We start from the raw sequence: 16025 nt of genomic DNA on the forward strand, positions 1-16025 counted from the left end.
TGTTGTCCATAGGCCCAAGGAAAACATTGCTTCGCTTTTCTTTTTCACTTAGAAATGTCCTCTGCCGCCAGGGTCCCGCCAGCATTTCGCGCATGCGTGTAAACGACATGAAGATGGCGACCATAATCGCCGCAGTTTTTTCAAATTAGTGGGTCCCAGAAAGCATTGCGCGCATTTGTAACGAATTTCCGTTCGAGTTTGTATTTTAGGCGCCATTTTCGAGTGAAGGACCCGGAGCCGAAACACCAGTAGACGCGGGGGGGTTATACAACCGTTTCCAGCCTTGGTCTGAGTGGACTGTCCCGCAGGTAAAGTACCTCTTTTCCTGGTAGAGTTGTCACACTCTTACTTCCTGCCCCGTCTGCCGGCACCTGGGAAGAAAAGGCCTTGAGCTGGAGCGGCCGAAGTCTAGGCTGAGGCTGCCGCCGGGAGGTTTCTCTCGCTGTCACCCCTCCCCCCTCAGCCTCTCCTCAGCATTCGGGGCTCCCGCGCGCTTCTTCTGGGCGCCACTTCTTTGAGCTACTTGGGCGTCGCTCAGGGGACGCGAGGGATCGGGGGCTTAAGCTTCGTGGACTTCTTCTCAGAAAACTTGGTCCCGATCGGACTGTAGGGTTTCCCCTTGCCCCGGCCCCCTGCCTCTCTCTCTCTTCTCCCAAGGGACTGATTACCCGATCTGAGCCCTTACTGGTGACCTTTCCTGGTTTATTGCCTAGCGGGAGTCTGCCGCGGACACCGGAGGTACAAACCCCTGCTGCCCCAAGGTGATTTGAACCGGAGCCGGCACTGCCGGCCTCCGATTTGAAAATCGCGGGGGTCGACCCCATCCACTGGTCCCTATCGGGCAGTCGTGAGGACACCTCAAAGCCCGCGGGCGGTCAAGGGCTCCTAGAGCTAAATGGCGAGGAGAGGATAGTGGGCGGCGAGCAGCCGGTTCTTCGCTGCTCTCGGAAGTTGAGAGCCCCTCAAGCCTAAAGTTAATACGAACTCTTCGCTCTCAAAGTGTGTGCGCTTGTATTCCTAGCCCCGGGAGCGTGGGCATGTCGGTAAACGCCAGTTTACTTCGTTTAGAAATTACGTTAGAATATTCTTATACCCTTACCTTCGTCGGGGGGATGGGAAGGGAACTTTAGAAAATAAAAAGAACTAAGCTTGATTCCCCAAGCACGTCTAAGTTTTCCCACTTGCTTTGGACTTAGGAAAACGGATCCCGCCTTCTTGGCACCTCGAGGGGTTTTGTGCCTTCTTTCTCGAGGACCCGCTGGCGTTGAGCAGGGTTTTTAAACGGGGCTTTCGGAAATAGATGGACGGAATTTTCCCCGGGTTGGGTGGGGTGGAGGCTGGGCCCATCCCACCGCCGGGCCAGCGGAGAATGGACCCTCAAGGTCCTGCGGCTCGCGGGCTGACTTGCCGCCGGCTCTTTCTCGGCCCCAGCGACCATGCCCCGTAAGGGCACCCAGCCCTCCACTGCCCGGCGCAGAGAGGAAGGGCCGCCGCAGTCCCCGGACCGCACCAGCAGCGACGCGCAGCCGGAGTCGCCGCCCGGCTGCTCGGAGAGCCGGGCGCCTGCCACCGCAGGTGAGTAGCAACCGCGGGAAAGCGCATGGGGGATCCGGGTGTGTCCGCGCCCAACCCAGGACTGTCTGGTGTCTTGGGGCGCGGGCAAGAGGGGCTTCGGGGTTGCGGTGCGAACATCTCGTGTCGGTTCCGTAGACCCACTGAAGAAAGCGGTCTGGCGAGTTTCACAGATTAGACTATGCAGTTTCGGTGTAACGGTCCTGGAGGGGGATGGAGGCGAGTAAACAGCTTCAATTCTTAATTTCTGTTTATTGTCTTCTGTTTCCGCGGAAATCGACACTATTAGCCAGTAGTCAGTGGACTTTCTTTCAGACGGAGGCGGCGTGACTGTATGTTACTATGATGAAAAGTTGCTTGACCCTAACTTCACCTCCGTGGTCTTAAATTGTGTTTAAAGAGAAGATGATAATTTGCTCGAAACTACTGTAGTTTTTGTGAGTCCAGGAATTGGGTGACATTATGAAACCCTTGTGACAATGTCGCTTGAGCTCTTGCGTGTCCAAAGTTAAGGCTTCAGGTGCTCAGAGATGTAGAGAGTTGGCTCTAGAGCCATAGGATTTTACTACTTGTTTAGGCAAGGAGCAGGCTATCAAGTAAGTGGTTGTGGTTTCTCCAGATTTGCTTTATGATATAGTGTTTTGACTCCTAAGAGTTATATTTCTATAGAATTTTGTGACTGGTGGCATTTCTTTTAAGATTTTTTTTTACCCGAAAGATTCTCATTCCCTGTGAGTTTAGGATAATGCTATATTGAGTGAAAATAGAGATTCCTAGGTTTCATAAATAATATCTCTCCAGAGATAGCAGGCAGTAGTCCTCCGAACTAATTACACTAATGGAGGCTTTTTTTCCTTTGCCTTCCCTTTCTTTTAACTTACTTAGAGACTCCAAGTGAGGAAATTGATAATAGAAGTTTAGAAGAGATTTTGAGTAGCATCCCTCCGCCGCCGCCTCCAGCAATGACCAATGAAGCTGGAGCTCCTCGGCTTATGATAACTCATATTGTAAACCAGAACTTCAAATCCTATGCTGGGGAAAAAATTCTAGGACCTTTTCATAAGGTATTTGACCTTTTAAAATAACTTTTGTGAGGTAATGGGTCTTTTATTACAAAATGTTTCAATTTCATAACTGTTATATTTATCCTGATTGATACAGACCTTTTGTTTTCCTGTGCTTTAAGAACTGAAATTAGCCTTTGCTTATCTGGTTACCTTTGGTACCTGTTTATAAAATTCTCCTCACTGTATAGAATCAGAGGGGGGTTTGTTCCAAAGCAGTAGTTTCTCTTTATAAAAGTGAATTTTAAAAAATCTGAGTTAGAATTAGGATGTCTTGTTTTAAGGTGTTGAAGCTTGTAATAGAGGAGAACATGATGTATGAAAACTGCTATCTTTTAGCAGTGAAAACTTTTAAACGTTTGTAGTTTTGCTGCAAATTGAAAAAAAAAATTCAAATTAAAATCAGTAGTATTAGGGTGACCTTTAACTTTTTTTTCTGTTCTTTTTATGCAGCGCTTTTCCTGTATTATTGGTCCAAATGGCAGTGGCAAATCCAATGTTATTGATTCAATGCTTTTTGTGTTTGGCTATAGAGCACAAAAAATCAGATCTAAAAAACTCTCAGTACTAATACACAATTCTGATGAACACAAGGATATTCAGAGTTGTACTGTAGAAGTTCATTTTCAAAAGATAATTGATAAGGTAAGGGGCTTTTTAGTTTTTTGCAGCTTCAAGGAACACAAAGGATTTCAATACATTGCACATTTTATTATTTTTGTGTTAAATTGGCTTGTAAAAGTTAATATATGGTTAAAGAAAGCCAATATTGGTCGTGTTATCTCCTTGGCCCTATTTTCTTTTTGAGGAGTGGTTCTGGTGGCCGTTAAACTTAAAATATTAAAATGTTTAGCCAGAGAAATGAATCATAAGTAGCTCATAATATTGCTTACCTTTTTGGAATAAAACATTGAGCAGTTTTAGTCCTGAGTACCAAATAGATATTGTTACTATAAATTTTGTATTCGTTTTTAGAGTAATCTTCTTATTGCTTTTAATTAAATTACCTAAACTTGAAAATGTTAACAGTTGACTCATTTTACCACCTCCATCCCTTCAGTTCACATTAAATTTAATGTTATTAGTAGTTCTGTGTATATGTGACATGAAAGAGCTTTGCTTCAGTTTGAAGTAAACTACCCTTTTAAAACGGGAAGGATAAGCTAACATGTTTGTTTTCTAGAAAAGGAGACAACTATGGGTAAAATGTCTGTTTAGATTATTTACATGGCTCCATTGGTATTGTTTTTTTCCTTTTCTATTTAATAGTTAACTTTGGAAACGAATAGTTCAAAATGACTGGTACCTAAAAATGTAGACAACTATATAGTGAAATGAGGATATGATTTGGCCTCTAGGTCTTATTTGGGGTTTTTTTTTAATTTTAATACAAAGAGCTTTAATTAAATTTACATGGAGGTATGTATTTTGTTTCTTAGTGCTTTTTTATTGTACAGTTTCGGTTGGAAAATAGATTGTCAGCAAATGAGATTTGATTCCATAGCCTATTAATTACATTTGATTTGTGTAAATTTTACAAGCCATTATTTCAAAATGATACAACTTTTAAAGGAAAGTGAGTTTTAATATTAAAGCAGACTTGCACTTCATTTTTTTAAAAATTTAATTTAAAAAAAAAAAAAACCCTGCGTGGTTGTCACCTCGTTGCAGTTCTTTTTACATACAATTAATTGCATAGTCTTCATCAAAAAAAAAAAAAAAAACTAAGCTGTATCACCCACTACTTTCCTTTTTCCTTGAATCATCTCTTGCAGCCTTTTTTTTTTTTTTTATGAACTAGTAATCTGTCAACATGGTTTAATTTGGGTGAGTTTGTTTTGGATATGGTGAAATTCTTGTCCCCCTTCATCAGTTTTTTGCTCAAATATGTTTTTAAGCTTAAAGATGGTGTGTTTTCTTTTTTGTTTGGTTGGTTATTTTGGGTTTTTGTGGACTATGAAGAAAGGATTTTTAAAAATTGGAAAATTGTTTCTATTCTTTCCTATTTTCTTTGCTAAGAAGAGTGTTTCTGAGAGCTATTATCAGTTTATGTGCATGTTCATTGATGTTTTTAATCCATAAAATTGATTTCAATGTGAAGTGAGTGAAATTTGAAGCAAACCTGATTTAATACCAACAATTGTTTTCTGGTTTTGTTTTTCCTCAAAACAGGAAGGGAATGATTATGAAGTTGTTCCTAACAGTAACTTCTATGTATCCAGAACAGCCTATAGAGATAATACTTCTGTTTATCACATAAGTGGGAAGAAGAAGACATTTAAGGATGTTGGAAATCTTCTTCGAAGCCATGGAATTGACTTGGACCATAATAGATTTTTAATCTTGCAGGTAAGTTTATTAAAGAAACATTAGAGGTTCTCTCGTCCTTGTTTTTGTAGGGTTTTTTGTTTCTCCCCCTGCCCTCTTCCCTGCACACCCCGTAAAGTTTAAGGAGTTTTTCCCTTTTGGATGTATCCTGTATTTTTGAGGCCTTAAAGTACTGTAGCAGCACATCATGGTTTACATACTACAATCAAGATGCGAATCATTATTTGCTGCTCTAGAAATTTAAGGAAATTCATTCAAAACTATTTTCATCATCATGTGTTAATTTTCTGTTTAGATGGACTGACATACTTGTTCCGCTCTAGCAGCACGTAAATATTGGCGTAGTAAAATAAATATTAAACACCAATATTATTGTGCTGCTTTAGCGTGACAGGGATATAGCAACTATCATTTCTGTTTGAATTTTCCTTTTAAGATAACATTTTAAATGAGATGTGTTATCTTGCAATAGTCCTTTTCCTGTACTTCTTATTCATAGTCTCTACTAATGTATACTCAAAGAAAAAAACCTCATATACTTGGTGTTTGACAAATTTAACCTGAAAACCTAACTAATTTATCTTTTGTATTTTTAACACTTAGAATGGTCAACTAAAAGCTCATTCAGGTCCTTTGTTTTGGTTCAAATGGCCTAGTTGAACCACTACTATTGGAAGATGAGAAAGTAACTGATATTTCATTCTTAAGTATCACAACTCAGAGTCTTTTTAAAGGGGTATAAAATTAAATGCCTGGTGTTAAACTGATTTATATTAGAAACCCTGTATTCTTTATTGAGTTGAAATATATTCTACCGGCATTGCTTGATAAGAAAACCCCTTATCTATGTCTTACCTTTCAAAAGTTTTTAGTGTAAAACATAACTTTGCCAGACATACTAAAATTCCTTTTTGACTTGAGGCTATTTTTCTTTTTCTAAGAATTTTATTAGTACAATTGAGTATTCCCAGTAAGAAACTTATATAAAATGTTGGCCCCCATTTCCATTTTAGTTTTTATTCTCCAACAATTTTTTTAAAAGAAAATATTACTTTTAGACATACATGGTGTGTGTATGAAGTAAAGACATATTATTCTGGGGTGAGTTTATTTTTTGTTACTAATGCACTTGTAATACTTCCATAACCCTAGCTTATTTTAAAATGGCTGTTGGGAAGTCATCAGCAGATATATTTCTAAACAAGATTTGATTCTACATAAATGTGGAATCAAAACTATGTGTTGTAAGTGAATTTAACTGGTTTTTGGACTCTTTGGATTCTGGGGTTTGATTTGGTTAGTTAAATAGATGAAAAAGTTATGCCCCTTTATAATACTAAATTTGATAATGGTACTGTTTTGTAGGAGTCTATACTTGTGTTTATCTTTTGTTTATTACTTGCTATTTATTTACTGTCACCTAGGAATAGTCAAAATTTTACGTCTGTTCATAGACTCATCAAAATAAAGGAAGACTGCATTTTTAACCCTTAATAAGGGTGATTTTTTTCCTGGTCAGTCTTTCTGTACATCGTTCAATAACAGGAACCTAAATAAAGCAACAACTTCACAAAAAAAGTAAATGAGTAATTTTTAAATTGTCAACTTTATATTAAATTTATCTTCATAATAATCTCAACCTTTTTATGTTAACAGTTACATTGTTTAAGTTATTTTTAATACCAAGATAAACTTCCCAAGTTAAATTCAATTCCATTTGATTAAATTTATAGATAAGAACCTTAGGAACTCACAAGTTAGGAAGAAGAGAAACAGGGATTGGACTAGGTAGAACTGGTGATGTTCTAATTCAAAAGTTTGAGGGAAAGTGGCAGTGGTTTCTATGGATTTTTATTTATTAGTTCCTTATCAAAATCTTAGATTCCTCTACTAGAGATTTAAAGCATTTGAAGGTAAGTAAGAATGCAGTTTTTGTTATCTTATTTCCCACTAAATAACTTTTGTCTTAACTGGCTGTAGTCTGGGAGGCTGGGAACTTGGAGATACCATAATATTATGATCTAAGACATAAGTGATTACTTAAAATAAAATGTATAGGCTATTTCATAGTGCTTAACAGCCTAAGTAATCTAAATTTACCTAAAGTAAAAATTTATCTTTAGCAATTCCCACCATGGCACACTGGAAACAAATCCGACTAGGAACCAGGAGGTTGTGGGTTCGATCCCTGGCCTCGCTCAGTGGGTTAAGGATCCACCGTTGCCGTGAGCTGTGGTGTAGGTTGCAGTTGCGGCTCAGATCTGGTATTGCTGTGGCTCTGGCGCAGGCCAGTGACTACAGCTCAGATTAGACCCCCTAGCCTGGGAACCTCCATATCCTGAGGTGTGGCCCTAAAAGAACCCCCCCTCCCCAAATCTTTAAGATTAAAAAGCACTAAATGTTAAAAGTCTGAAAGGGTAAACTTTTTTACAGCATATATATGTGTATGTGTGTGTGTTAGTGTTTAGTAGGTTCTTCAAGTAGGCGTTTTTAGTATTTGAAATCATTTAAAATTTCATCAGTTGACCATTTAAATGAATTCCTAATGAGTCACTATGCTGAGATGTTATAAATGATACAAAGATGGTTGAATTCTGTTTCTTGTCCTTAAAGACACTAAACATGCCTTGAAAAGGTGTTAGATTATGTTATAATACACCATTGTGTTTTTTTGTGTCTGTATATTTCCTGATTTATATATACCTTGTTTGGGAGCCTTTTTTCATTGTTACAACTGTTGGTGTAAACAAGTAGGGTTTTATTAGCTCTGTGTAGCATTTCATGGTAGCTCTGACTTATAAATTAGATTTAATTGGCTTAGGTCCATTTGTTCCATTCAGGTTTAGAAGAATGATAATCTTAATGCTTTATTGTAGTTCAAAGTTGTGTTAATGATTGCTGTCTCTGGGGTGTTTTTGTAAACTCCTAAAAAGCTACAACTATTAATGTAATTTTAATCTTGTCAAAGTATTTGACTTTATAAATGCCCTTTTGTCTTCATATTGTAAAATCTAAACTAAAACTTAAAACAAGAACAAGGTTTTTTTTCGTAATGATTAGTAATTTGGAGATTGGATTAACCTAGATCTGGGTTGTTACCCATTTATCTCTTCCTTTTTCTTTCCAATATAATTCTCCTAAGCCTGAGCGTAACATACAAACTTCACTGGGTTCTATTCTTTTAGCCTGTAGAAAAAAGTCTGTTCTATATCAAAAGAACTTTTTTTGCTTTATCAGTAACATTTTAATTATCCAAAAGTGTCTTATTTAATAGCCTCAACTGTGAAAGAAAATAGGAAGCTACCCTTATGTATGCAGAATAGCTATCAAGCAATCCACCTGCAGAAACACTGTCCTTTCTTTTTTTATGTTTTTATTTTTTGCTTTTTAGGGCCGAACCTGCAGCATATGGAAGTTCCCAGGCCAGGGGTCAAATTGGAGCGGTAGCCACTAGCTTACACCATAGCCATAGCAGTGCCAGATCAAAGCCATGTCTGTGACCTACACCACAACTCACAACAGTGCTGCATCCTTAATCCACTGAGTGAGGCCAGGGATCGAACCTGTGTCTTCATGGATACTGGTCAGGTTCTTTACTGCTGAGCCACAACAAGAACTCCCTTTATACATTTTAGATAGATAATCTTGGTCATTTGGTTTCTTGGCCTCTGCTAGTTCCCAAAGAGCAAATTAGAATAAAATTTATTAGAAGAAGAATAACTTACAGTGTAGTGGGAAAATGGAGAAAATCAAAATATTAACAAGGCAAAATAAAAATTCAAAGCCTAGTAATTCTGGACCATTTCATTTTGATGCAAACACCCATATTTACCTTAAGAATCCTTCAGGCCTTATTAAGAAAGAAACATTTTATTATAGCTTTGTACTTGAGCTTCCTGTGGTTCCTGCCTGCTAAAATTTGGTTTCTGTTCCAATAAACATAAGGAAACGTCATACCTATTCATACTTCTTAGACCTTTAAGCTGTATTTCTGTAAGTTAGATATTGAAGAATGCTGTAAATGAATCATAATACCCTGGTTTGCCATCCACTTCAATAAGTTAAAATTTAGGCCTTGGATATTGTAAATATCCTCTTGAAATATGTTGGTATTTTTTTTTATTAACTCCTAAAAACCATAGATATTTTCCCACAGTTGATTAATGTCCCTGATGTAGTGTGAATATAATTTAAAATACAGAAAGTCTGTAGTAAAGAGTGAAAAAAATTATTTAAAATCTTGTTTAGTATACTTAAGCTATAGAAAATACAGGTAACAAACAGTGTGGGTGCCTATCAAACTTTGCCAGCTTCAGATGCTGCCGTTATAGCAACGTAAAACATTTTTTTGTCTCATCATGCTTCTATATTTATGATTTGGAGCTTTGAGTGAAGGGTGACATTAAATTCATGTTGATGCTTAAAAATTATTTCTGAAATTTATTGAGCTTATATCCCTAGTTTAAAACTACATTTTATGATTTCACATGGGATACGTTTTCTGAAAAATATGAGTTGCCCTCTAGGCACAGACTGTCAACCCACAGATTACTTATAAAATGACACAAAATGGAAAAAGAATGAAGAACGCTCCTAGTAGCAAGTGATAAGGCAGGCAGAGAACATCAAGGAACAGAACCACAAGAAAGGTCCCAGGTTGTCATTGAAATACCACAGCAGTCCTAAGAGTCAAGTGATGTGTTCTAATAACTTGTTGATTCAATAATGTTAATCTGATAATCAGGTTTTTTAAGTCAATACCATATAAAAATCTAAAACTGAATATTATATGGGACTTGAGATCAAACTATATTGATTCATAAATGTCCTTTCGCTTTAAAATGTTTTTTCTACTGGGCAGTCTTGTTGATTGAAAGGAAATCATAGCTGTGTAGCCATAAGTATTACACTTAACTCATAACTTTTGGTTGTCTGAAAAATGTATACTTGCACTATACCTTATGGCAGTTTGACTCAAGACATGCAAGTTCTCTTGGCATAGTTTTTCATTTATCTTAAAATAGGTGTTCAGTGATTCAGATCGAATTAGGATAGAATATTAGAATATCAGTGTCAAATATTTGGATAAAAAACACTGACACAAAAGAGTTAAACGGACTACCTCCAGATCAGTGATTCTCAGCTGGGAGTAGTTTTGCATCCCCACTATCAGGACATTTAGCATTGTCTGAAGACAGTTTGGGCTATTAGAGCAGAAGGGAACCTTGATGCTGCTGGCATCTAGTGGGTATAGGTCAGAGATACTATTAAACATCCTGTGATGCCCAGTATAGTTCCCCACAACAGAGTACTTGGCCCAGAATGTCAGTTATGTTGCTCTTGATTAGCCCTATTTAGGTAAAGCTGAGTAAGAATATTGGCTTCTTTAATGGCTAGAGTCTCTCCTGTTGTGATCCAAAGTGTTGGACGTTCCTCAGGCTTAAATCCTTTCTAAAACTTAAAGCTTTGCCAAGAACATTTGGAAAGAACTGATAATTGAAAGCAGAATAAATATATTATATACAAATAAATACATATTTTAAATATTTGTTAAAGCAATAATTCATGCATACCCAAAGTTACAGAGATAAAACAATAATTCATGCATACCCAAAGTTACAGAGAAGATCTTAAAAAGAATAGCTTATTTGGGTAGCATTTCACTTTGTGTTTTATGTTCATGCCATTGTGCAAGTACAGAAAAGTGATGTTTGAAAATGTTAAAAAGTATTCCTTTTAATGAGTAGATTTTAAAATGAGCTGTTTTATCCTGTCTTTAAGTTATTTTACTTTACATAATTATGTTGAGACTTTTAGTAAATATGACAGTTTGTCATTAGCAAGTCATACTGCCAGTTTTTAAAGTTCATTCATAAACAGGAGTTCCCATCATGGCTCAGCAGAAACGAATCTGACTAGGAACCATGAGGTTGTGGGTTTGATCCCTGGCCTCACTCAGTGGGTTAAGGATCCAGCATTGCCATGATCTGCGGTGTAGGTCGCAGACCCAGCTCAGATCTGGCATTGCTGTGGCTCTGGCGTAGGCCAGCGGCTACAGCTCCAATTTGACCCCTAGCCTGGGAACCTCCATATGCTATGGGTGTGTCCCTAAAAAGCAAAAATAAATAAAAATAAAATTTATTCATAAACAAATATTGTAGATATTTAAACTGATAAATGTGTATGCTTTTAATATGAAATTAAAAAAATTTTTTTTCAACCTTTGCTATTTTGCAGAAATAAAGGGGTAGGTATGTTTTTTTCTACTTGCCTGTCCCTTTTTTTCTGTTATTATAATATAGAGTACAAGCAGGTTACTTGTCTGAAGTAAAATAGCATTTTGCCTGAGCATATTCAGACAAAATTTTCTTCATCAAACTATATGGCTATCTGGCAGTCAACCTTGAAGGTTACAGATTGTGGATTTTTTTTCCTTCTTTTCTCTTTGTAATATCAACTGCATAAATACAAATTTATAATGTTAATCTATGATTTTAATTATAATTCATAAATTGTTTTTAAAATGCTTGCAGGCAAAAGTTTTACAGTGTTTGTCAGGACCTTTCATTTTCAGTTGAATTTCTTCTATTATTACCAGAAGAGCTAGTAATATTTCTTTTTTCATTTAATAGTCTTATTTCTAGAAAGTTAGAACATTAAGTTTGAAACATTCTTATGAAGCCCAGAACTTGTTAGGGAACTCATGATACCAGGTTTATGGAGAAATCTTAATAATACTACCTTGTGACAGGATTCCTATTATAGTTTAACCATGAAGGGTCTTTTTGAAAATTCTGTTTTAGATTAGGAGCTCTAATTATGTTATTAATAGTTGAAAATGTTACAGTTGAATTATAGATTATATTAATAGCTTGCTAAATTTTGCTTAATTAAATTTTTTGCTAAATTTTTTTTAATTAAATAAAACTAGTCATTTTATTTATGTTGAATGAACATTCTAAATGAGGATTCTTCCTTTGGCCCTGTGTGTATGGGTAGGTTGGTGTTATAGGAGTTTATGTAAGGGAGCACAAATACACATTTCTTAAGTCCTTATGTAAAAGTAGAACTCTTAAGAATATCAGAGAGAACATTTTTATTTGTATCTTAAGTCTCTTTAAGCAACTGATTTATACTATTTACTTCTTTATAACTGTTGGGTTTGTTAATTGACTGTTTAATTCTTAACTAAGATTGATGTTGCTATATACAATGAGTGTAAAATATGACTTTTTTTAAAGGGTGAAGTTGAGCAGATTGCTATGATGAAACCAAAAGGCCAGACTGAACATGATGAGGGTATGCTTGAATATTTAGAAGATATAATTGGTTCTGGACGACTAAATGAACCTATTAAAGTCTTGTGTCGGAGAGTTGAAATATTAAATGAACACAGAGGAGAGAAGGTGAATCTTCTGTAGACGTTTGATGTAAACCAGAATGTTTATTAACAAATTTTGCTGAGCCAGATAATTCAAGTTACAGTAGATCATAATTATTCAAGCAGTGTTTTACTATTTTAGATTAAATTTTATGTTTTTCTTATTGGCATTTCAGATGAACATGGTTTTCTTAATGTAATTTGTGTGTTTATCTAATGTTATATTTTAAATTCAGATTGTTCAAATACACTTCATATGCACAATCTCTACACTTTTAATTTTTGTAGTTAAACAGAGTCAAGATGGTAGAAAAGGAAAAGGATGCCTTAGAAGGAGAAAAAAACATAGCCATTGAATTTCTTACCTTGGAAAATGAAATATTTAGAAAAAAGAATCATGTGTGTCAGTATTATATGTAAGTATTTAATTTTTACATTAGTTTCTGGCATTAAGTCTAATCCGTTCTCTTTTCCTGTGCTAGAGAAATGTGAAGACTAAAGTGAAAAAATAATAAAAATTGTTTTATGTGATGAATTTATTAAATTAGGATTACTTACTGTATAGTATTGAAGTTGACTTTTAAGTATCCTACTTTAAACTGAGAAGTGGGCTCACAAATATTATTATTCTCGGTAATTTCAAAATGTATGCATTCTTTTAATTCATATAACAGGTGTGATTTTGTTCATATGGAACCTCTTTTGTTCCTAATTCTAGCCTTGACCCTGACCGCTCTTAATAATTGTTAGTTGATTCTAGTTAGGAAAAATTTAGAAATAGCTGGTTTTATTAAACAGTTAAGGATTTTTTGCTTTTTAGAGCATATGGAAGTTCCCAGACTAGGGGTTGAATTGGAACTATAGCTGCTGGCCACAGCCATAGCAACACAGGATCCAAGCTGTGTCTACAAACTATATACCACAGCTCACGGCAACGCAGGATACTTAATCCACTGAGCAAAGCCAGGGATCAAACCTGTATCCTCATGAGTACTAGTTGGGTTCATTACCACAGAGCCACAACCGGAACTCCCAGTTACAGAATTTTAGAAAGGCAATTTAGGGTCTCTGATTTCTCTTTTTCCTCTCTCTAGTTATGATCTGCAGAAACGAATTGCTGAAATGGAAACTCAAAAGGAAAAAATTCATGAAGATACCAAAGAAATTAATGAAAAGAGCAATATACTCTCAAATGAAATGAAAGCTAAGAATAAAGCTGTAAAAGATGTAGAGAAGTAATAATCTTTTGGAAAGTACTAAAAGTATTTAGATTTAGTTAATTTTATTAAATGTATGTGTATGTGTCTACATATAAACTTAATGCCAGCACATGAATGTAATATATTTGCCAGCATTATGAAATGGTCTCCTTTTCAAACAAAAAACTTTCTTGCCCTTTTATCTGGTTGATTATCAGATTGCCTGCCCAACACTGGTCTTAAAATAATGGGGAATGCTACCCCCTAGTGGCAGAACATGCTAACACAAAACAGCAAAAATAAGCAACCTGGCAAGTGGTTTTAAAGTTTATTATTACTTTTCTCATGGCAATATCAAGTTGAGAACAATACCTCTTATTTATGCGGTTTTCTTTTTTATTCTTTAAAATGAAAATTCTTTTGTCCTTTTAGGGCCGCACCCGTGGCATATGGAGGTTCCTGAGCTAGGGGTCAAATCAGAGCTGCAGCCACTGGCCTTCACCACAACCATAGCAATGCCAGATCCAAGCCGCGTCTGCCACCTACACCACAACTCATGGCAACACCGGATCCTTAACCCACTGAGCAAAGCCAGGGATCAAACCCGCAACCTCATGGTTCCTAGTCGGATTCGTTAACCACTGAGCCACGATGGGAACTCCAAAAAGAATTTTTATAATCAAATTTTCTTATACCTAGACATCATTGTCACAGGGAAATGTAATGTTTCCCATCCAGTCTAGAAGGACAAAATAATTCTCATAGTCACACATTTTAACAGCTCCCTCCCTCAAATATGGGGGGAGAGGAGGGTCAGCTTGAAATAGGTAGTTTGAGATCCTACCTTTATGAGGACTTAGATACATTTACAGGCAAAGTATTTTAGTCATTTTAGCTTTAAAATATCTGAAAACCAAAAATAGTGACTTAATTTGCTTACTTTGCTAGGAAACTGAATAAAATCACAAAATTTATTGAGGAGAACAAAGAAAAATTTACAAAGCTAGACTTGGAAGATGTTCAAGTTAGGGAAAAACTAAAACATGCTACAAGTAAAGCCAAAAAACTGGAGAAACAACTTCAAAAAGATAAAGAAAAGGTAGGTTATAGGGGAAGAAAATCCTTAAAATTTTGTCGGTATTAGATCTAGTTTTCATTATTTTCATGGATGTGCTTGCCCTTCATTACCTGAGAGAATGAGTTGGGATTCTGAATGTTAAGTGTTTGGGGATTTATCTCTGAGCCTCATTTTTTTTTCCCCAAAGGGAAGTCTTGCATCCATTGACTGAGTTTTAGAGCTTATGCTTCTGATACACATTGTTGGTAAAATATTTTCCAGATCAGCAATTCCATTTTGGTGATAAAATAATTTTCTTCCTGGAGTGTAGTGGTTCAAAAAGGTGTTTTTTTTTGTTTTTTTTTTTTTTTTTTTTTTTTGGCTATAGATCATAGACTTTTAAAAATGCTACCTTCCTTTATAGAAATTAAGAATATCAGAGCAGGAATTTCCCCTTAAAAAGGAAAAAAAGTGAAGCTAGTAATTTACACCAAGGGGTTGATTAGCTATTCTGAGTTTTTAAAAAAAGATGACATTTAGACCAGAATGCCTAACTTTCTAGGAGCCAGCCTTTCAAGCTGTAATAATAGCTTAATCAGATATTAATAAGTGTGACACCTAGAGCCCCTCCCCTCAAAAATATTTTGTACCATATAATTACATGGTAATCATAATAGAGACTCTGCTTTACCTTGTGAACATTTTTCCAGATGCATTTGTTCACAACATACTTTTATGTTCAATACAATAATTCATGTGAAAACATTTCTGCTTTTTATGGCTATACCTGTGGCACATGGAAGTTCCAGGACCAGGGGTCAAATTGGAGCTGCAGCTATAGTGTACACCACAGCCATGGCAACACAGATACCAAGCTTGCAACAATGCCAGATCCTTAACTCACTGAGCAAGGCCAGGGATCAAACCCGTATCCTCACAGAGACAACATGGGCCACAATGGGAGTTCCAAAAATGTGTTTAAGGAACACCATTTTCAGAAATGTTGAATTTCACTGGTAACAGAAAATCAGAATAAAATAACATGGATTTGATGGTATAATCCCTAAATTGGGCAGATGAAGCCACATTTAACTGTAGTAGAGATATCAGCCTTTAGGCATCAAATGTAGGTAAGTGATGGAAGGTATTAATGGAATAAAATAGTTTTTCATGGTGACTTGAAGGGTAAAGTTATGAGAGATCTTAGGATTTGAGGGAAGCTATAGGTGTAAAGGTATTTTTTTGAACAATTGAGGGGTTCTTTAGGGAATTTTTTGTGATCAGACCATATTCATAGGTGAAGAAGGATAATTACAACCTGAAATTGAAGCAGAAGGAAGAAAGCTCTAATGCCCAGCCAGGTAGAATTGTCTTCCCTAAGGAACCAAAAGTTCATAAAATTAGCTTTACCATTGTACTGAGAA

The 16025-nt window shown here is 36.3% G+C and overlaps 1 protein-coding gene and 2 non-coding genes across 5 annotated transcripts in view; all 3 read left to right on the forward strand.

The window, feature by feature from the left end:
• Nucleotides 1-214: 214 nt before the first annotated feature.
• Nucleotides 215-16025, forward strand: part of SMC4 (structural maintenance of chromosomes 4) — a 39004-nt gene continuing 23193 nt past the window's right edge. Inside the window, exons 1-10 of one of the 3 annotated variants that reach the window (XM_021069729.2) lie at nucleotides 215-308; nucleotides 1432-1575; nucleotides 1711-1791; nucleotides 2458-2636; nucleotides 3090-3281; nucleotides 4809-4985; nucleotides 12206-12370; nucleotides 12634-12761; nucleotides 13440-13580; nucleotides 14493-14643. In XM_021069729.2, coding sequence (XP_020925388.1) covers nucleotides 1437-1575; nucleotides 1711-1791; nucleotides 2458-2636; nucleotides 3090-3281; nucleotides 4809-4985; nucleotides 12206-12370; nucleotides 12634-12761; nucleotides 13440-13580; nucleotides 14493-14643 — 1353 coding nt within the window. In that variant the 5' untranslated portion in view covers nucleotides 215-308; nucleotides 1432-1436. The remainder of the gene's footprint in view (nucleotides 309-1431; nucleotides 1576-1710; nucleotides 1792-2457; nucleotides 2637-3089; nucleotides 3282-4808; nucleotides 4986-12205; nucleotides 12371-12633; nucleotides 12762-13439; nucleotides 13581-14492; nucleotides 14644-16025) is intronic. The other 2 variants (XM_005669952.4, XM_013982169.3) reach the window with 2 other exon arrangements.
• MIR15B (microRNA mir-15b) lies at nucleotides 5121-5218 on the forward strand. The gene has a single exon (NR_031533.2). It is a non-coding gene; the product is annotated as a microRNA mir-15b (primary transcript).
• MIR16-1 (microRNA mir-16-1) lies at nucleotides 5278-5354 on the forward strand. The gene has a single exon (NR_035366.1). It is a non-coding gene; the product is annotated as a microRNA mir-16-1 (primary transcript).

This window comes from Sus scrofa, chromosome 13 (assembly GCF_054392235.1).
Source record: "Sus scrofa isolate SSC_HxYL_T2T_F1_AM1 chromosome 13, Sscrofa_HxYL_maternal_Yorkshire_Landrace_v2.0, whole genome shotgun sequence".
Classification (NCBI taxonomy): domain Eukaryota; kingdom Metazoa; phylum Chordata; class Mammalia; order Artiodactyla; family Suidae; genus Sus; species Sus scrofa.